This window comes from Miscanthus floridulus, chromosome 8, assembly GCF_019320115.1.
Source record: "Miscanthus floridulus cultivar M001 chromosome 8, ASM1932011v1, whole genome shotgun sequence".
NCBI classification, from domain to species: domain Eukaryota; kingdom Viridiplantae; phylum Streptophyta; class Magnoliopsida; order Poales; family Poaceae; genus Miscanthus; species Miscanthus floridulus.
In genome coordinates, this window is record NC_089587.1 from 186,216,003 (window position 1) to 186,238,864 (window position 22,862).

The following is a 22,862-nucleotide window of genomic DNA, read 5'->3' on the forward strand; positions in this document are numbered from 1 at the left end:
CGCACGCGGTAAAGAGGAGCGAGGACCTCCCTCCAGCCGCCCCTTTCATCATCACTTTGATTTCCCTCATGTGGCAGCCTCGCCGGCGGTAAAGAGGAGCGCGGACGTCCCTCCGTCGTTCAAGTCTAATGGTTTTTTAGATTTTAGATTAGATTGAGTAAAGTTAGTTCCATGAGCTATCGAATATCATCGTTTTCGTGGATTGCTCATCGGATATTCTGATGGAGATCAGCGGAGAATCAATTCTTATCAGCTCCCCACCATGCTCCCTTCTAGGAATCCAATAGAATCACTCCATCGGAGAATCAATGAGCATAGTTGAGGGCCTCTTTGGCCGGGCTCCCGCCGGCTCCGGCTTCTTCACTGTAGCCGGGTGTCGGCCGCTGGGCGGCTGACAGGTGCCTATAGGAGCCGGAGCCACGGAGCCAGAAAAACGAGCTTCGCCGACTCCGGTTGTGTCAGTGAGAGAGGAAAGAAGGAGAGAGAAAAATAGCTCCGGTGAACAGTACGTGGGTGTCGGCCGCTGGACGGCCGATAGGCCGGAGCCGCCGGAGCCCTGCCAAAGAGGCCCTAAAGAATCAGGAAGCAAAGCTCTCCCAAATAGGGCCTAAAATCGTGGCGAGTCGAGGGATCAGGGTTTTTTTTCACTGACCTAGGCAAAAGCTAACCTAAGTAGATTATGAAAAGAGTCGCGAAACCATGCCCCTTTGATCACCTTGATCTCTCTCTTTTTTCACGTGGTAGCCTCGCACGCGGTAAAGAGGAGCGAGGACCTCCCTCCAGCCGCCCCTTTCATCATCACTTTGATTTCCCTCATGTAGCAGCCTCGCCGGCGGTAAAGAGGAGTGCGGACCTCCCTCCGTCGTTCAAGTCTAATGGTTTTTTTAGATTTTAGATTAGATTGAGTAAAGTTAGTTCCATGAGCTATCGAATATCATCGTTTTCGTGGATTGCTCATCGGATATTCTGATGGAGATTAGCAGAGAATCAATTCTTATCAGCTCCCCACCATGCTCCCTCCTAGGAATCCAATAGAATCACTCCATCGGAGAATTAAGGAGCATAGTTGAAGAATCAGGAAGCAAAGCTCTCCCAAATAGGACCTAAAATCGTGGCGAGTCGAGGGATCAGGTTTTTTTTTCACTGACCTAGGCAAAAGCTAACCTAAGTAGATTATGAAAAGAGTCGCGAAACCATGCCCCTTTGATCACCTTGATCTCTCTCTCTCTTTTCACGTGGCAGCCTCGCACGCGGTAAAGAGGAGCGAGGACCTCCCTCCAGCCGCCCCTTTCATCATCACTTTGATTTCCCTCATGTGGCAGCCTCGCCGGCGGTAAAGAGGAGCACGGCCCTCCCTCCGTCGTTCAAGTTTAATGGTTTTTTTAGATTTTAGATTAGATTGAGTAAAGTTAGTTCCATGAGCTATCGAATATCATCGTTTTCGTGGATTGCTCATCGGATATTCTGATGGAGATCAGCAGAGAATCAATTCTTATCAGCTCCCCACCATGCTCCCTCCTAGGAATCCAATAGAATCACTCCATCGAAGAATCAAGGAGCATAGTTGAAGAATCAGGAAGCAAAGCTCTCCCAAATAGGGCCTAAAATCATGGCGAGTCGAGGGATCAGGGTTTTTTTTCACTGACCTAGGCAAAAGCTAACCTAAGTAGATTATGAAAAGAGTCGCGAAACCATGCCCCTTTGATCACCTTGATCTCTCTCTCTCTTTTCACGTGGCAACCTCGCACGCGGTAAAGAGGAGCGAGGACCTCCCTCCAGCCGCCCCTTTCATCATCACTTTGATTTCCCTCATGTGATAGCCTCGCCGGCAGTAAAGAGGAGCGCGGCCCTCCCTCCGTCGTTCAAGTCTAATGGTTTTTTTAGATTTTAGATTAGATTGAGTAAAGTTAGTTCCATGAGCTATCGAATATCATCGTTTTCGTGGATTGCTCATCGGATATTGGGAATAATCGAGTTCATCGTTTGCATCTATGTGTTATCGACTTGCTGGATTCTGATCTTGTGATGGAATTAGATAGAAGTCGTGATTTAGAGGTGAAGATTGCTATTGGTGGGCTCTAGATATAAGCTAGCGGATATCCTTTGTGTCCAAAGACTTGCATGTAAATAGGGATTTAATAATGCTACCTTAATAGTAGAAATCCCTTCTCATTTGAACAAACTAGTCCCGAAATAGGGCCTGATGTTGTTTCTTTATCCTGGTAGAGTATTGGCCAAACTGCCCAGACTTGTTGATGAAATAGTTCTGACTTTATTTTTACTAACGAACATGTTCATGTGTTGCAATAAAAATTATATTTTGCATCATATTATGTGTTCTAATACGTATTGGATTCAGACTTTGTGCCGTGGTTAGACCGCTGCTATTCTAACCGGTAATGCTTCGTTGTGGGCGTCCGTACGTCCGGACGGACCAGCCCGCGCTGCAGCGTTCGCGATGACCAAGAAAAAAAGCAGGGCGTACAGCTGTAGTTAAGAGGGCCCTCGCCTGCTTTTTACACGGGTCAGCGCATGGGAGCGCGTGGGTGGATGCGGCATGTGGGGTCGTGCATGCGTTGTGAGCATGTGACTAGAGAGAAGGTCTGATGCTTGGATTTCGTGAGAGGAGCGCAGGGCCGCATCTACATGTGCGTTTGTTGGTCTCGTGATGCGTGGCTGTAGATAGCTGAGTGCTAGCCCATTTTTTTCTAGGCACCGTGGCCGGTTCGACGCGTCGGCGTCGAGCTCTGTATGTTTCATGCGCTTCAGGTGTATGTTTCATATGTTTTGTTTGGATGTTGTCAAAGTAGATCTGGTGTTGCATATATGTTGCAATTGTTGTACACATATGTTATAAGTGTATATTTCAAATGTTTCATCTGTTTCAATAGTATGTTGCAAGTGCTTTATCTAGATGTTACATAAGTTGCAGTGGCTATACACATATGTTGCACGAGTATGCTACAAATGTTTCACATGTTTCAGACATATGTTACAGCAAGTACTTCATGTTTCAAGTGTTTTCATTAGTAACCACAGGAAGCGCAGGCGGAAGCGGTCCCCACGTCTTGCGTAGCGACAGTAGACATACATAGGGGCGCGCAGCAGCATGCGTAGGCGTCCAGACATGGGCTAGTGTCCAAACGTCCAGACGCTAGCCACGCCTTATTCTAACTTTATGAGCAAAGGTCATGACTTCGGATCATAGATGAGACAATAAGACAATCAGGACTCTAATATATAATTTATCACGTACCACTGCTCATAATAAAACTAACTATGACTCTTATGCCACGGAGGGTGGTGAGAGAGCCACCATGGATGAAAAAATTGGAGGATTTTTTTTGGTCTTTTAAGTAATATAGAGTATTGCTATACATATAGACTAACAAATATGTCTATGCATTGCAACGGTACACACAATTTGTTGCGATAGAGAGTTAGGTATAGTTTTAGTTGGATCTAATTGGGCTTGCCCTATCTTAAATCAAATAAATTTCAACAACCATAAAAATGTTAGTGCAATAAAGGATTAATCATGTACGGTAAGTTGACAGGAATTGACGTGAGTGGTGTGGCGTCAATGAAACTTTACAGTTTCAAAACTCAAAAAATCATGGAGGGTGAGAGCGAGTGATCTCGAACCGAATGACAGAATAGGAGTGAGGGGCAGACAAATTGACGCGGCAGAGAGCTAAAGACGAAAAAAGAAAGTTTCATTCTTTAATATTATTGTTATATATAAATATAGATATAAAGCATCCTTATTAGAATTAGTGCCTCTCCATCTCGAAAAATGTCATTCTCATTTTTCAGAGGAGTCAATGAGCTTAAGATTATCTAAATATATACAAAAATACTAATATTTATATACATAATAAGTTTTTTAGACGACTCATGGAATACTTTCTCACAATAAACCTATTTAAATTTATAAATATTGATATCTACATAAAAAACATAACTAAATTTAGGATATATTTTTAGGAAAATATCTTAAATTTAATTATGTTTTTACAAAAAAAATTAATTATGTTTTAAAATTTAAGATATTTTGATTTAGTCTAAATCTCAAATGATATTTGTTGAGACTAAGGGAGATCTTTTTTAAATGGAGGGCTCGGAGCCTTTGATTTTTGCAGAACCCGTATTGTGGAAAGGGTAATGCAGTCTGCGAAACTGCTGGTACAGGATCTAACAAAATTCTTGTTTGATGTATGTGTATCCACTTTAATCCATATATGTTGAAGTAGATTGGAATGGAACTTAGTTTAATTTCACTATAATACACTTTAACACATGTGGATTGTGATATATGTTCATCCAAACAAGACTAAAATCTTGTATATTTCCAGTTTTTCCAGCTGGAAAAACTCCCATTGTCTTGCATCCGTATATACCGAATTAGTACACAGTGTATCCTCGTACCTACCTTTTTCTCCGTGGAGTATTTGCTAGCACCATACGGTATACCGTAGCCTAAGCGCGCGCTGCCCATTTTTACCAGCACAATAAGGGCGCGTTTAGATCAAAAAAATTTTTTAGGTTTTGGCTACTGTAGCACTTTCGTTTGTATTTGACAATTAGTGTCTAATTATAGACTAATTAGGTTCGAAAGTTTCGTCTCGCGATTTCTTATCAACTGTGTAATTAGTTTTTTTTTTCCGTCTACATTTAGTACTCCATACATGTGCCGCAAGATTCGATGTGACAGGTACTACACAAAAATTTTTAGGAACTAAACAGGCCCTAATTCTTGCTGCGTGCCCCACTGCCCCTGCACTCGCGTGACGGATGCGTGTACAGAGACATGAATAGTCTAGCATCAAGAGGACAAGATTTCATGCCGTACATACAGCACATTACTCCTTCCGGGGGAACGTAAGTGTTCGGTTAAGCCGCTGCTGCTGTTGAAACAGTGTCTTACTGAAAGACAAAACGGCCGATCTAGTGCTATTTTTACGGGGATTCTTTTTACGGCTGTAGGACCCCTATTCAAGATTATTCCTTTTCGGGCGGTTGTAGGACGGACGCCCCCCTATAGGTAGTAGGGTAGGATGGACGGTACCGCTCATACAGCGGCAAGTAAAGTCCAGAAGGTGTTACGTCGGGCGTTTGGATGTTAATAATAAAATTAATTATAGAAATCCTGACTAATTCGCGAGATGACTGTATTAAGCCTAATTAATTCATCATTAGCACATGTTTACTGTAGCACACATTGTCAATCATAGGCTAATTAGGCTTAATAGATTCATCTCGCGAATTAGTCTCAATCTGTGCAATTAATTTTGTAATTAGTCTATATTTATTATTCAAAATTAGTATCCAACATCCGATGTGACAGGGATTAAACTTTAGGAGGTGGGAACCAAACACCCCCCGCGCGAACACATCCAGATCTTAAGAGGAGTCAAACCATTTCAAATTTAACTAGATTTATTACATAAAATATTATCAATATTTATTATATCTTTAAATAGATTTATTATAAAAATATATTTTATAATTAATCTAATATATACTTATTGCGTATCATAAATATTAGTAGTCATTTATATATATATTTGATTAAACTTAAGGTTGTTTGGTTAAAAAAAACGAAGTTTAATTTTTTAGGGAAGGAGTACATCTCAGCAGCAGCATATATAGGGTTAGCAAAAGGAGTTTTCCCTGTGTTATAAAGTGGATAAAAGTTTTGGCTTCTGTCGCTTCATGAGAGAAGGAGAGGCACCAGACTACAATTATAGGCACTGCCGAAAATTTAACTTCAATAGAAGTTCATGATTATAATTATTCTTCTAATGGTAAAATGGAAGACTATCAATTAGCCGCAAAAAAAACTTCGTAGCACTTTACTCGAAGCTTAATTTGGCACACAATGCTTTATTTGCTCTCTGCATTTCATTTGCGTGCTGCAACAAAGCTCACACCAGAACAAGTACATCCTTCTTAATAAAACCCTATTAAAATGTTTTTTTTGCTGACGTTTGCTAAAAACCAAGTCATTCCTTATGAGCCCAATTTGTCAGATTGCCCAACAAAGAAATATAACACTTTATCAATAACAGTCTATTATATTTGTTCATATTCAAATTTGACCAATGGCTAAATAAATAATATGCAATTCCAAGGTTGTTAAATACCGAACACAATGTGAACTGCAAAGCAAAGGAAACAGGCATAATGCCATTCAAAGAACAAATTCAGGGTATTTCATTCGTTCTTCAAAAGCAAGGGACTTTGCTACTGATCCAATTTCTCCCGGCTAAATTACCTTTGATGAGAAAGTACAACATGAAAAATCTTAAGCTCTATTTAGATCATCGAGTTAACCATTAGTTGTGTTAGCTAGAGAAACCAACAAACAACTAATTTTTAGCTGGGTATACTACTGGAAACAAATGAATAAGCTTGGACCAAATTGAATATGGAAATCTCTCTCAATCCTTAATGAGTCGGTCTCACATGTGTTGTAAAATAGAGGAACTGCCCCACCCATAACACCGCTCACACCGGCCTAGCATAATCTAGGGACTGATTTCCTTCATGTAGCTGTCTGTGCCAGTGTTCCATGTTCCCCTCATTTTTGCCCACGAGCCAGCGCCCCTTGGACCCAGATCCACCGGAGCCCACAACATATCCAGGCCTTGGGCCCAACTCAACCCAAAAGCCCAGGTCTACCAGAGCCCACAACATATCCAGGCCTTAGGCCTAACTCAACCCCAAAAACTAGTCCCACAAGTGAGGACTGTGTCTATGCTAGTGTTCCATGTTCCCCTCACTTTTGTTAGAGTGCGCAGCGGAATCTGGCCTAGCTCGCTACACCCACGAGCTAGCGCCTCTTGGGCCCAAGTCCACCGGAGCTCACAATATATCCAGGCCCTGAGCCTAACTCAACCCAAAAGAATAGTCTGATAGGTGAGGACTGCCCCCGCCTTATATGTTGTGCTCCCCCACCATTAATTACCGATGTGGGACTAAACCTAATAATCTCCCCTGGCCCAGCTCGCTACACCCCACGAGCCAGCGCCCCTTGGGTCCAAGTCCACCGGAGCTCACAATATATCCAGGCCCTAGGCCTAACTCAACCCAAAAGACTAGTCTGATAGGTGAGGACTGCACCCGCTTTATATGTTGTGCCCCCCCACCATCAATTACTGATATCCTTATATGTTGTGCTCCCCCACCATCAATTACCGATGTGGGACTAAACCTAACTAACAATCTCCTCCCACCTTATATGTTGTGCCCCCCACCATCAATTACCGATGTGGGACTAAACCTAACAATCTCCCCCGTCTCCTGAGATTTTTCCAGGTTTTTCCGACCATGGGCTCAGGTACTACCTGTTAGAGTGCGCAGCGGAATACGGCCCAGCTCGCTACACCCACAAGCCAGCACCCCTCGGACCCAGGTCCACCGGAGCCCACAACATATTCAGGCCTCGGGCCTAACTCAACCCAAAAGAATAGTCTGATAGGTGAGGACTGCCCCCGCCTTATATGTTGTACTCCCCCACCATCAATTATCGATGTGGAACTAAACCTAACAACTTTTATGAGCTGGAGCTTGAATCCCTTTACTGAATTCATACCTGCTAAAATAGTTCTTGACAAATTCCACCCTTTTCTATGTTCCTTTATTTGCTGCATAAGTGAACTCTGCATATAGGTTACATGGTTAGTCAGACCTGGTAAAATGAACTCTTGCTTTCTCTTTTACAAATTCCATCTTATAGTAAATTTGTTTATACAACTGAGTTCTGAAGCACTATTTCGGGTTGGCTTCTGAGTGTAAGTTTGTTAAATGCCTTCAAATTCAACACTACTTTTACCCTTCTTTGCTGTTGTTAGCTCTTTCTATTGGCTAAGTTAATATTTCTATTAAATTGGTTGATAATTTGTATGTGTCCAAAATTTAGTTTTGCTCCATTAATGAGTGATTGTGTCTTGCATAAGAGAAAACTGGAATAAGAGTAGCTGCAGAACTGAGGTGTTACTTAGTTGTTGTTCCAGAAATCACATTCACTTGAGCATTTACTTGTACTTGAGAAGTGAAACATTTTGTTCCACTGCAAGCTAGTCACATTTGTTCCAGAAATCTCTAATGGCGTAATGTTCCACTGCAGGCTTTCCTCAACGAGGATGAAGGACCCAGTCGATGCAAGTCTTCAAAGATGGGTACTGGAAGATAGGCTAGATTGTTTACTAGGCTAGTAGGAGATAACAGTGAGGCCCTTGTATTGATGTCAAATATTTAGAGAATATATGTACAAATTTTGTATGTACTGTTAATGTTTAAGGCAATTATAATATCTATATGATATTTCTAACTGTGGTCTCATTTGTGTACTTGTGAGCTATAATGTGTTACATGAAATGATTAATTTTAATTAAAACTGAAATTGTTGTATGATTAATTTAAATTAAAATTGAAATTGTTTTGTAGATCCTATTTTTCTGACGGTGGCCACAAATTTCCCTGTCAGGCTACTTCGACAGGGTTGAAAATCTAAACCTGAAGTGACTGAATTTTCCTGTCGACGTCGTACCGACAAGGAAATTGTTGTACCAACAGGAAAATTCAACAATCGATAGGAAAATTATTTTTCTTATTTCCCTATTGGTATTATGTATTTTTTTAGTTTCCAATGGTGGTAGTAAGTGATACTAGCTGACCTCTTATCTAAGAATACAAACAGGTTGTTAGCTAAATTTTAGCAGCTAGCTAAATGGAATACAATTAAGTCTTAGGGCATATTTGGCACTACTCTGCTTCATTTTTTTTAGCTTGGCTCCCAACTATACTAGTTAAATAGGTACAACTCTACAAACTTTGTTAAAAAAAGAGTTGAAGGTCAATTCTAATTGTTTTGTGGAGCACATAAAAGGGTAATTGAAGCTTTAGATTTTTATGGAGTTATTCCACGGTGGAGAGGGTAGGGTTTGATTTTGGTGGAGTGGAGCAATCCTAAATATAAGACCTTAATTTAAGAAGAATTTTTTGAGACCACATATTTCCTGCAATTGTAAGCAAAGGGAGGTAGAGCCCGAGGGCACTAAAAAGACATTGGTCCTGTTCGCTGGTCTGAAACTTGGCTAAAGGGTTGTGAGAGAAAAATACTGTTCGGCTGGTTTGATGAACAGTTACTTAAGAGTGGCTGGTCTGAACCAGACCAGCGAACGGCACCAATGTCAACCACATCACATAGTTAAGGCTAAGTGCACCGTCAAATTGTCACCACCTTTGATCAACCAATTCCCTAGACCAGACCAAACGAAAACAACTGCAGAAGCCCATACACAACCGAAGAACAGACGCTTGCTCCGAACTGCAAAATCCAACAAGGCTTGAAAAAAGAAAGTGTAAACACACACGGAGACCAGCCTTTGTAGACTGGCTCTAACACAAGAAAACGTAACCACACGGCTGTATCGAAGCACTTGGATTACAGACACCGACTGCCCGTACGACGTTCGTTTCCCGCGCCTGCCATCCCGAGAGCCCTACAAAAATCCGAAGCCGCACGCGCGCGCCGGCCCGCCGCGCCGCGCTCTCGCTCCATGGACAACCGGTGCTCATCGGAGCACGCGGCTGAAGACGCGCGACGCGTCCGACGCGCGGACGGGCTTCACCAGGAAATCCTCTGCCCCTTCCTCCAGGCATCTGATTTGATTAGACACGGAGGGCAAAACAGGGGTTAGATGTGTAGGTATGGGTGCTGCTACGGCTACATCTTTGCTATGATGATGAGGATTTGCTTATTACCTGCTGATTCTGGTCGAGACGTTCTCTGAGGACATGATCACCACTGGGATCTGCTTCAGCTTGGATGACTCCTGCATGCATGCACGGATTTTCATTAGTTTTTTTTTTTGAGGTTGCACGGATTTTCATTAGTGATGTTGAAAGGCTCAGATTTTACATTGCAGAATGGACTAGTCGTCAGATTATTACCTTGACCTTCTTGAGGAGCTCGTATCCCGTCATCTCTGGCATCCAGTAATCAGTGATTATCATACTCACGTTCGGCTCCTGTACGACCCGAAAACAAGGGTGAGAGAGGCGTAAATCTACGTGTAAAACAACGCCAAATCAAAATGAAAGACAGATAATTAGTAAAAAAAAACACAGTTGTATGACATACCGTGCCTAACAGTTCCAGGGCCCTCTTCCCACTTTCCACCGCCGTCACTGCACGAGCACAAGACCAAAACAACTTGAATGAAGAACTGAAAATCAAGCAGTGGAGTACTGAAGCCACAAGAGCTTGCAATGCAACAGTGTCGCACGCAACACACACCACGAAACCGGGAGCTCCGGAGGATGGCAGCGATGATGGCGCGGTCGACGGAGCTGTCATCCACCGCGAGGACGTGCGGCGTCGCCCCCACGCCCCCCGCCCCTCCGGCCGCCGCTGCCGCGACCGCCGCTGCTCCACCGACGCTGGCCATCTCAAGCTCGGTCGTCGCTCCGCTGACACCGCGAAGAGCTAGCGGCGCGTGAGAAGAGCGATCGATCAGCGCAAGACCCCCGTCGACGCCGCCGCCGTCTTGCTACCCAGCCACGGGCCGGCGCCGCGCGCTTTATTATTATATATACACGCGGGGAGCGGGGGCTTCTTGCTTGTTACGGAAGGTGGAACGGAAGCGATCGGTCAGGAGATCCCAATGCGGCTGTGCGGCGAGTGAATCCGCGAGATCTCGATACGGGGCCGGGGCCGGTCCGGCCGGTGAGCTCTGATCTGATACGGGGCGAGCGAGTAACGCCGAGGATCTTTTCTTGGATTCTTGCTGCGAACGGGAGGGGCACAGCGCACAGGAGACGCAGGTATTTACTCCTCCCCACCTGGCACCGCCCAGGACAGGAGATCTCGTCTCCTTTGTGCTTGGATCGCTCGGATATCTTTGCAGACTCCGTGATCCATATTTGTCTGCCATCTGATCAATGAGATTCAGCTGGCGAGATTACTACTAGCTTCGCATTACGATTTTACAGCTATGTGACCCATATTTCCATGCGTGTGCTACCATAACTCGTCTTATTTCATTCAGCACGCAGTGGTTTTGGTTTTGGCAGTGGATTTGTCGTCCTCGTAGAGCTCATGAAGATCACAGGCCCGTGACCGAGAAAGCAAGGCCACGCCAGCTCGTCGATTTGACCAAACCGGCGTATACTAATGCAGCTGTTCGCTGCCACTGACGTTTGCTATGGGCACAGATTTTCTCGAGAGATTGTTAAGAACTGGCCAAGGACGAAGACGAACGCACTACGCCACCAGAAAGCTGGTGTCGTAGAGCGATCTTTACATGAGCGCAGCGCAACCTCAAAGCGATTGGGTTCGTGCAGAATCCTCCGAGCAAGTACAGGCGTAATGGAACACATCCGGGGCCCCCGCCCGAGCTCAGGAGTCAAATTCCTGTGCACAGGCAACGTGCTTGCCTTGAAAAAAAAAAGTCACGGTCCTCTGTCTAAGCCCTATGCAATAAGGTTCTTGGGCCGCTAGCTTGCTTAGCTTTGTTTTGTAACTCTGTACTTCCTTTTGTGCTGTTCCCCTTTTCTATATCTATATATACCTATATACCCCTACCCCTAATACTAAAGAGCTAAAATTTCTGCCATCAAATCAAATTTTCGTCCAGCCGATAAATAGTGTTCTGTTCATGTTCGTTTTTTTTGTTTCCATCTCAGTTTCTTTCTCCCGTACGGTGGTGTTGCGTAGTCCGTACGTCCCGTTTCAGGAAAGTGCTCCTTGGTATGTCCTGTCTCAAGGAAACTGCTCCCCCCGTTCGTGGATTGTGGGTGTGGCGTCCCGTGCATCCCTTTTCCGTGTTATTTTTTCTTTTCTTCTTTTTCTGATATGTAACTCAGCTTTTTATAAAGATAAAAAATAAATAATAAAACAATATTATGGGTCCTTGAAACTGCGACCATTACCTAATAAATAAATGTTTCTATCGCTAAATTATCGAGAAAGGTCTCGGTCATACTTCATCCTTATCAACAATGAGACCAGTTCTTGATACAATGACGACTAAAATTACATATTTTTGTATGTTCTAAAAAAAAGTCACATAACATGATATCTAACTCTGTCGACACATTAATAGCATGAAAATTAAAGTTATGATATATTTATGAGTAAATTAAATATAAAGAAAAAAATATATCTAGGTTATATTTAATTCAATCTAATATTTACTTATATTATGGATGTCATGGTCATCATAAATAAAGTATAGCTTTTAAATTTTATAAAAAAGATGAAACGTAAATAGATATGGGACATTGTCGTCCTTGTCTCCGTTAAGGAGCCCATTCGTCTGTGATTGGTGCAATAGTCACTCACAACATAGGAAATAACACTTATACGAATTTAAGCTATTGCAGCCTATGCAGCTGTGCAGCAAGATGAAGCGAACAAGTTGAACAGTTGATAGCTTTTTTGTTTTGTTTTCCGTTGCATTGCACGAACATATTTGCTAGTTTAATATAATATTTCCTGTAGGGACTTCTTTGCCCCGTGTTCTTAAAAAACAAAGGTTCTTGGGCCGGGCAAGGTCAGGCCAGATTTGCTCTTGTCTAATCAGCATAAAGTAGTATCGTGTCACTGTGTCACATTGAAGTATCAAATAAATTTTAATCAATTTCACTAAAATTTGAAAATGTGATCGCGATGGTTTAGTTCAGGATCAGCCTTTGACGTGAGCCTATGTATTGATCTCGCAGTGCTAATTGGCACGAAGTAACTTTACGTGTCAGCGCAGAAAGTAACAAACACGTATATATTTATAGTTTTACCGTAAGTTATGATCGGATGTGGCCTAACACTTAATAACACAGGTTTTATACTGGTTTAGGCAATGCGTCCTACGTCCAGTTTGAGTCGGTCGGTGACTTTATTCCTAAGCCCATGTACTCGAAGTTTGCAGTGGGGTTATAAATGAGAAGGAGAAAGATAGGGGGTGCAAGAAATCCGGTTGGACTCTGTTCTTTAGGGCCGAGAGTGCCGGGAGCTCCGCTATGTGCTAAGTGTTCGAGCGTGTGCTCGATGGTTGAACCTGGTGGTTCTGTTGCGGTGTGTTGAATCGATGTAAGTGAACTGATCCGATCTCTCCTTTAGGGAGAGAGCACGTCACCTTTTATAGATGAAGGGGATGGCCTTACAAGTGAGAGAGGGAAAGTATATGTATGCTAAGTCTTGTCCACGCCGTTGAGTACAAGGTGATTGTAGGCGCCCATAACACTGTTAATGTCAGATGCATGTGGAAGGTTTCGTCGTCTTCTTCTAGTATGACAGACATCGGTGCCTGCCATACTATTGATGCCCAGAGACACATAGGGGGTTTTAACATGTTCGCCTGGTATGGTAAATGCCAGCGCCTGCAATACTGTTGATGCCCAGAGGCATGTGGGGGGAGCCTTACCATGTTTGTATGGTATGGGAGTTGGTGGCGTCCACAACACTGTAGAAAAATATCGGCGCCCACAATACTGCTTGGGTTTTGACATGCCGGAGAGGCTGCAGGGTACTGTCTTGCAGGTGTACAGGGTACGGTCCTCGGTATTACGGTTTGACTTGAGTGCCCTACCTTACTTTCTCCGTCCGTTTCTTGGTCCTCACCGAGCGGACGTCCCCGGTCGGTTGGTCCCAGTCGGCTCTGATTGCGCTAGTCGGAGAAGAGCTGTAAGCAGGGGTTCGTCTCATCCCCGGTCGGAGACGCGGGTCGGAGCAGAAGTGGTGTTTGGCCAAGCCTTTCGGTCGGAGAGGCCGTCCAAAGGCGGGCCGGAGTCAGAAGCGAGCGCTGTTCCTCTTTAGTGAGGCCTTCCGGTCGGAGGGGCGAGCTGGAGTCGGATGCGGGCGCCGTTCCTGCTCAGCCAGGCCTTCCGGTCGGAGATTGGATCGCCCTTCTGGTCTGTCGTTTAGGTATTTTGGGCTGGCCCAGGAGTTGCGCTTCATTCGCAACGTTGTCTGTTGGGCCGAGCCTTTGTTTGGGAAGCCGGTTCATGAGGGACCCCAGGTTTATGAACCCGATACTATGTTTGTACTGAATCATACCCAATAAGTTTTAGACGTGTGTATATGCAAGTTTGCATAAAGTGTGAATGTGAGATTAGAAATCCAGAGTTCGGTTTGTGAGGTAGTAGGTCCATCTGTTTGATGCAAACATAGGCCCCGTTCGTTTCGCTGAAAAAACAAGCCGAAAGATTGTTCCGGCTGATTTGTTGTGAGAGAAAAACACTGTCCCGATTAAAAAAACAAGCTGAAAAGTACGGATTAAGAGAAGCGAACAGGGCCATAGAGCATCTCCAAGAGTTTCCAAAATCCACTCACAGTTTTGATATTTTGGCAAGATTGGGAAAACTGCTCGCAACTCGCTATCTTAACTCTCAATCTTTCTGCACTTAGGAAAACTGACTCAATTTGCAGAAATATACGTGCACGTATCGATCGGCCAATTTAGAGGTGGAAGGACATGGGGAAGAATAATTAGTAGAACATGATTTCCAATGCAAATGTATAAGAGAGAGATAGTATAAAAGAGGTTATAGTGATTTGAAAATAGTTCGAGATTTCTGATGCAAAATTACCTTCTATATTTTAGTAGCGAGATTTTGTAAATTGTTGGAGGAACCCAACAAATATGCTCCCAATTTTTCTAGTCACTTGAAAAAGTCAATGATTTACCAATTACTTTTTGGGAAACTATTGGAGATGCCCTTACATATATATTTTATGCAAATCTGTGAGTTCTACTATTTGATGAGCTTGGATTGGGGTGGGTTGAAGTAATAAAATTATGGGGTGGGTAAGTTGGCTAAAAGAGTTCATGTGACATGGGTGACTTCGTCAATCTCGAGATTTGTCGGTCCAACGTAGTTCTTCGGAGATGCTCATAGGGGTAGGGTGTACGTACGTATGTTTATAGGGGTGCGTATGCGCTCGTGTTTGTTAGCGTCTGCGTCTGGAACTGGGTCTCGTAAAAATAAATAAGTAATGAGGCTTATAGCAAGCCAGGTAGTAGAGCCTACTATAGTGAACAATATTTTTGGAGGAGGGCTCACTCGAATTGATGGCACAGGCTCTGTTTGGAGGCTCTTATTTGGTCGGCTACTAACTGAGGAAGCTTTTTAGTGCAAGAAGTAGACTTGTGAATGCAAATTACCCCAGCAACTTGTAATATGCTATATCATGTGCAAGGAACTTATCATCTTAGTGCATAGACGGTCCAAAAACCCACCTCTCGTGCGTACCTGTCATGTTGGCAGTTGAGGCTATGATCGACCTCGTATATGCACGTACACAGCTCGTGCATACAGCAGCTCACATACGGCTCATATTGCAGCGCATACATATCCTTTGGCTTAGGTTGGGAATGAGTCATGATTCCTAATTGTAGTTGCCTGAGGCACAAACACACCATGTCGGATAATTCGCTCAGATCTCATGACGTAGTGGATCAAACAGAGGCGGCGGTTGGCCATGGAGAAAATATTTTTTTTTGTGAATTGCCATGGAGAAAATATAGGTGTAATGCTATTACATGTGAAAAGAATCACAAGACATCGGCCTGAAGGTGCACCGACCAATCTCCAGTCTCACAAAGGAATTGACAACAAGTGTGAAGTTCAGTGTGACCTAACTACTTCATCCTTGTTACGATGAACCAGGTGAGGAGCAAGAAGTTGAAGAAGGTAAAAGCTACGAATATGCAGTGGCCAGTGGAACTTAAATTAAAGGAGTCTTTTTGAATCGTGGGCCTCACCGACGTCTTCGGCTTATATTCTTTTTGGCTCTCAGCCTGTTCGGCTGGTCTATAAGCCGCTTATGCTGGTTTGTACGACTGATTTGTTGTGAGAAAAAAACACATTGTACCATGGCTATTAAGCCCCGGCTAAAACGAACATGCTTCTATCGTTCAGTAGCACACTGCATCAATCTTTGATGAAAGGTGTTACTAATGTGCTATGATAACTCCCTTCAATCATAAATAAATGATTTTCAAACAAAGTCTGGTCATCTCATCTTGAACCGTTAATAGCTTTTAAATAGCGGTCCAAAACAACCAAGTTGCGTCGAAATTCACCTATCTTGATGAGACCTGAAATGACATTGTATCACTCAAAAGTTTCAGATCGATTTAAATTTTTAGTATAATCTAGAGTTCAAACAAACCTACAAGAGTTCTTCCTTCAATATAAAAGTTCAAACTCTTATCAAATTATAATACACTTTGCCTCCCCTTGATTTTGGCCAAAATTTGCTAAAATATTAGCTAAACGTGGCTGTTTTGATTGGTCAAAACAAGTGAATTCCAATCTCAATTTTTCAAGATCCATCCATTTTGGTCGTATTTGAATCCGAAAACCTTAGCTGGTGTTGCACTCAGCTGAACTGAGCAACAACAATTATCTCAGATAGCATGGGGGAGCGTATAAAAAGGTGAAAGCTCTAGTTTGGTTTTGGTGAATTAATGAAGCCCTAAGTGCTAACCTAGTTTATCAAAGTGATCATGAGATAGGTAGCACATTCCAAGTGGTGAAGCAGATGAACATCATGACATGATGATGGTGATGCCATGGTGATGATCAAGTGCTTGGACTTGAAATAAAGAAAGAGAGAAACAAAATGCTCAAGACAAAGGTATAAGTGGTAGGAGCCATTTTGTTTAGTGATCGAGACACTTAGCGAGTGTGATCACATTTAGGATCGATAGCCGTACTATTAAGAGAGGTGAAACTCGTATTAAAATGCGGTTATCAAAGTGCCACTAGATGCTCTAACTCATTGCATATGCATTTAGGATCTAGTGGAGTGCTAACACCCTTAAAAATATTTGTGAAAGTATGCTAACACATGTGCACAAGGTGATACACTTGGTGGTTGGCACATTTGAGCAAGGGTTCGAAACTTCACCGGCGGAGTGTTCACCCGTAGAGTGCGGACAGTCCAACGGTGCTACCGACGCCTTGTACAGAAAAGACAGGGTTTCACAGAGTGCATCGGACGCGTTCGATGGCTAAACCTAGGTGAACGGTGGTCACTGTGAGTGACCGGACGCTGGCCTCGGTAGGACCGACGCGTCCGGTCAGTGGTAGCAGTGAGCGCGCGGTCTCGGTCTCGTGACCGGACGCTGGCACGAAATGTGACCGGACGCTCAGGGCCTGCGTCCGGTCAGTATGATGTATGATGACATAGGCGGCGCTGGAGTTGGCGCGTGGGCACAGAACTGATCGGACGCTGATCTGCGTCCGATCATGGTGGACCAGACACGTCCGGTCGCAAAATAGAGGCTCGGGGAGCTCTCTAGAAACGACTGGACTCAGGCGTAGCAGTGCCCGGTCATCTCACTGTGCTACGTCCGGTCGCGACTTAACTGTTGGCGTGAGACAGCTGACCATTGAGATCCAATGACCGAGGTTGAACGGAGGCGACACATAGCCTACATCCGTTGACCGGACGCTGACAGGGTGCGTTCGATCGATCTGACCGGCGCATCCGGTCACCCCAAGCAGTGCCCAGTGAAGGGGTACAACGGCTCTATTTCGTGGGGGCTTCTATTTAAGCCCCATCGCCGGCTCTAGCTCACTCTCTTGGCCATTTGCATTGACATACTAACCTTGTGAGCTTAGCCGAAGCCCTCCCACTCATCTCCATCATTGATTCATCATCTTTGTAAGATTGGGAGAGAATCTAAGTGCATTACTTGAGTGTTTGCATCTAGAGGCACTTGGTGTTCATGTTTCGCTGTGGGATTCGCTTGTTACTCTTGGTTGTTGCCGCCACCTAGATGGCTTGATGCAGCGAGGATCGTCGAGCATAGGTTGGTGATTGTCTCTAGGTTCGATCATGGTGATTGTGAGGGGTTCTTGACCTTTCCCTGATGGAGAGCCAAAAGGTACTTTAGTGAATTGCTCGTGGCTTGTGTGATCCTCATCTTGTGTTGGTTGTGCGGCACCCTATTGAGGGTTTGACGTGTGATGCCAATTAGCGCGTGAACCTCCAAGTGAGTGAATCACCACAACGAGGACTAGCTTGCCGGCAAGTAAGTGAACCTCGGTAAAAAATCATTGTGTCATCATTTGATTCCGAGGTGATTGGTCTTCATTGATATTGATTCTTGTGATTGATTGGTTCATTCCTTGACTCGATGGTATAACCATCTTGCTCTCTCTCTCTTTACATTACCGCAAACTAGTTATCAAGCTCTTTAGTGTAGCTAGTTGTGAGAGCTTGTTAGTTTGGTTAGTGTAGCTCTTTAGTTAGCCTTTGAGAGCACACTAACTTAGTGTAGTGACATAGCCATTGTGTGGTTAAAAACTATAGAAACTAGAATTGTGGTAGGTGGCTTGCATTTTTAGTAGGCTAGCGCAACACTTGTTTCGCCTCATAATTGTCTAACTGGTTTGTTAAGTGTTGTTGTAGAAATTTTAATAGGCTATTCACCCCCTATAGCCATTAGGACCTTTCAAGTGGTATCAGAGCCGAGGTCACCGTGATTTGAGGCTTAACAACCTTTAGTGTAAAAATGGCTCAAATCAACAACACTAAGAAGCTACCCCAATTTGATGGCATAAATTATCCATATTGGAAGTCAAAGATGTCCACACATATTAAGTCAATCAATAAAAATGTGTGGAAGGTGGTAGAAACCAAAATTGAGATTGATGATCTGGAAAATCCCACCGTGGCCGAAGAAGTGCTTCTCCAAAACAATGACATTGCTATAAGTGCCATTCATGATGCAATCAATGAGAGAACATTTGAGCAAATCAAGAACATTGAGATGGCTCATGAGGCTTGGAAGAAGTTGGAAGAATCATTCGAGGGCATCAGGGCAATGAAGGGTGCAAAGGCATACATTCTCAAGGAGAAATTTGCTAGCTTCAAGATGAAGGAAGATGAGAGTGTGCCGGACATGTTCCATCGGTTAGAAGTGCTTGTCAATGATCTCAAAGCACTTGGTGAGAAGGTGGATGACAAGGACTTCTCTCATAAGTTATTAAAATGCTTACCCACAAGATTTGGCATGTTGGTAGAGGGCGGCCGATCTTTGGTAGAGGGAGGCCGAGGCGCATCAGGACGCGGAGGATGCCGTGGGGATGCTCCAGGATCTATTGGTGAGGGCGTGACAGGATGGGGAGGAGGCGACTAGAGTCTGGAAGGAGTGGGATGAGCTGGTCCAGAAGAATGTCGAGGCTCGCCAGTGGGTCGTCGACCTCCTAGCCGAGGTGGAGAGGGAGCGGGATCTCAAGCTAGAAGCCGAGGAGAGGTCTATGGTCCTACGGCGGAAGGTGAACCTGGATGCCGAGGAGGTTGCCTGGCTACGCAGGGAGTGAGACAAGTTGTGCCAGACTATGGAGAGACTCTGCTTGGAATGCGGCGTGGCCCGTGAGGAGCGTGACTAGGCCATCCGAGAGCGCGACGAGGCAGAATAGGTGGTCAACTCCCTTTGGGCTGATATTGGAGCCGCGGTGACCCAAAGGCTGGAGGCCGAGAGCATCTCTATCGGGCTAGTCATGGAGCTTGCCAAGGTGTGGGGGATCCTTTAGGCTGATAGCGAAGAGCATGATCTCCTACGCGCTACTGTCGGGGTGGTCTTCGATGACCTGGGGGTGGCGCGGCCGAAGGAAACCAGCTCACTTGCGGCCCATGCCGTAGATATCACGGTGCGGGTGCACCAGCTTGAGGAGAATGCTTTTCACACCGAGATCACCCAAGCCTTTGCTGTTGCCCGCTCTCATTATGATCAGAGCATTGACTTGGAGACAATGAGCCTCGGCTTCGTGCCTAGCTACGAAGCCTCCGAGCAGGATGAAATTGAGAAGGCGGTGATTCCTATTGCGCGGAACCTGGCGGACAGGGTAAAAGACATAGTTCTCCCTAGAGGGGATAGTTAGTCGAATGGGTCCAATAGACACTATCTATAATCTGTGGACAAGTGTCAGCACTTTTGTATTTTGAAAACAGATTCACAATTTCGTTTCGTTAAACAAATCCGCAATTTTGTTTCGTTTGTTTGAACTTGTTTTCTTCCCTTTTTGTATTCGAAAAAGGGGGGTTATGCAATCTGACCCTTCCATTCATTAAGACCCTAGGGCCCGAGGTGCGTAAGAGGGAAACTTTGATTATGCTGGTGAGCAAAATTACCATAGCCATTGGGGCGTGGGTTTTTTGTAGTCTAACTGGGCATGCTCGGTTATTTGTTCCCACCAACCTTGCCACTAATCTTAACGTGATGAAAAGGTCTGACGCAGCGATTATTTCAAAAAGAGAGAGTATTTATTCCTTTACCAGCCCTCGAGTAAGATCCAACCCGTTGCGGTTGTTGGGGTCCAATCTTACTGAAGACCGAAGAGAGGATAGCGAAACTACTCATGTATTCGCAAGTACCCCTTCCTTAAGATTTTGGCTATCATTCTGTGACCATGCGTTCGGTCTCCTTGCAAGTCCAACCTTCCCCGAGCCCCTGCGTGTAGCGGGGATTCGGTCAAGGGTCGGCTCGCTTTTATGATTGTCACCCTGTTGTGGTTTCCGCAATCGGAGGGGTTGAGGAGACATCACTTGCCTCGATGCCCCGAGTGACGCGCTCCGTGAGCTCGCTAACGGGCATGTTCAAACAGAATCTGGTCCTGTTGCTCATGATGGGGTCAGTAAAGCTCTCATGTGGCATTCCGTTGCTCCGTAACCTGCCTTCCAACAGATTCCCCCTCAATGAGGATTCTATGGGCTCAGCTAAAGGCTGGATCGAACAAGAAGTTTGAGATGACCCTATCCGCCTCTATGCGGGTTAGGCGAAGGCCACTGAGGCTCATCTATGTTTTTCTCCCCTGTCTCTTGTTCGACGCGAGGCGGCCTTGGGCCCTTCGTGGGTCAGCCTTCGGACCTCGATCTCATGATCTAGGATCGTGTGGCTCGAGCCCCTGAGCCCCATGGGGTTTGGTAGGGGTCGATCGCATTTCATGCGTCACCCCATCCTCGGTTTCCGCAACTGGACGGGCTGAGCTAACAACACTTGCCTCAATGGCTCGAGTGTTGCGCTCGGTGAGCTCGCTAATGGGCATATTCGAGTGGAATCTGGGCCTGTCATCCATTGATGGGGTCGGTAGAGCCCTCATATGGCATTCCACTACTTCTTAACCCGCCTCTCGGTAGATGCCCGAGCCATTCGATAGGCTCGAGTGGCCATTGACCTCTCCTCGACGGAGATTCTATGGGTTTGGTTCAAGGTTAGAATAGAATGAGAAAGGTTTGAGATGTCCCTGTCCGCTTCTGAGCAGGGTCAGGCAAGGCCACTGGGGCTCATCTTGGTTTTTCTCCCCTGACTCTGTTTGACGCGAGGCGGCCTTGAGCCCTTTACGGGTCAGCCTTCGAACCTCGGTCGATTGTCGTTCATATCGAATGAGACGACTACCACTTCGTGATGCGACACGAAGCGATGTGATGCGGCAATCACGTGTGCAATGCTTGAATGTACAATATAATGCAAACAAAAGTGGGGGTCAGTGATGTTACCTCAGTGGCATGAGTGACGGGGAGGTCTTACCGGACATGTCCATGCAGGGTTTGGGTCCAACGTTCATGACGGGGCCGGCATAACCTGCACGAGTATCCCAATTTTTCATTTGTCTCTCGACAGCGATCTAAGCCGTTCGATCGACTTGGGTGACCTGGCAGCTTCTCCTTGAAAGAGATTCCATAGGTAGACCCCTCAAAACCCTTCTCAAGAAGGCGGATGCTAAAGCTTGGGATGCGGGGACAAAGAATTCGATCATGTTGGTGAACAAAAATGCCGTAGCCGCTGGGGCGTAGGGTCTAGTGGTTCAACCAGTTTTACTCAAAGTTTACACACGCACGCCATGCCTCTGGTTTTTAAACATAAGGAGGGATTGGGCAAAGAGAATGTCTAAACGAGTAGACACTCTCGGCCGCCCTCGAGCGATGTCCGTGCCCCTACCGTTGCTGGGGTCAGAGGCTCGGTAGTGAAATTGATACGTTAAGTAAGTAAATAAAGGTGCTTATCTTTCAGTGGCCGTTTACCCATCGCTCGGCATTCGCCTGAGCCGTCCGATCGACTCAGGGGGCCTATTGGTCTTCCCTTGATGGAGGTTCCATCGTTGGGCCCTTTTAGGTCTTGCCCGGGAAGGCGAAGAGCCACCTGCATGCGGCTGTGCCTTGTTTCTCGTGCCCAGACCACGCCCCGTTTGACCAGGCACCGTCTCATCGAGTAGAGTGCGTCCCGTCGGTCAAGACGCATCCCATCAAATTCCCATATGCATCGATTTCCCATATGCATTGAATAGGGGAAGGGAGAGGGTTTTTCACCCCAACCCTTCGTCTTTCTCCAACTGCTATGTCTTCTTTTTAAATAGGGGAAGGAAGAGGGTTCTTGTCCCATTCCTCTGCCTATTCTTGAGCTGCTGCCTCTGCTCCTTCTTCCTTCTCGCCGAGGGCACTCGTGCGTTGCGGTGATTCCTAAGTGAGAGAGGGTAATGCACGGGAGAGGAGAACTCATAGATCTGTTCATGAATCTAGAGCGCAATGTCGAGCTGGAGGTCATCCAACGTAGATGAGATGGTGCTGGACGCCTTCGCTGAGAAGGGGCCGATTCCACCGAAGGAGGAGGCACACTGGAGGGTGCTGCATGCCACCGGCTTTATTGCCATCTACGAGTTCTTCATCGGGATGGAGCCGTATGTAGGCTTCTTCTAGCGAAGCTTCTCCGAGCGAGCCTTGTCGGTGGGGAAGCTGCCCAGGGCTACGCCAATGGGGGGTTTTCTCCCTTGTAGCCGCTTGGGTCAGCTAGTTCATCAAGTTTGATGAGATGTCGGAGACACCTTCCAGCCATGGCGGCCAT

At 45.3% G+C, this 22,862-nt stretch overlaps 1 protein-coding gene across 1 annotated transcript; it reads right to left on the minus strand.

Annotated features, from left to right (window-relative positions):
* Positions 1–9,581: 9,581 nt before the first annotated feature.
* On the minus strand, positions 9,582–10,457 carry LOC136474286 (two-component response regulator ORR11-like). The gene is made up of 5 exons (XM_066471878.1): positions 10,307–10,457; positions 10,151–10,197; positions 9,961–10,038; positions 9,772–9,842; positions 9,582–9,669 (listed from the first exon to the last, which is right to left on the minus strand). The coding sequence occupies exons 1-5, from the start codon at positions 10,455–10,457 to the stop codon at positions 9,582–9,584; spliced, it is 435 nt and encodes a 144-aa protein (XP_066327975.1).
* Positions 10,458–22,862: the final 12,405 nt, after the last annotated feature.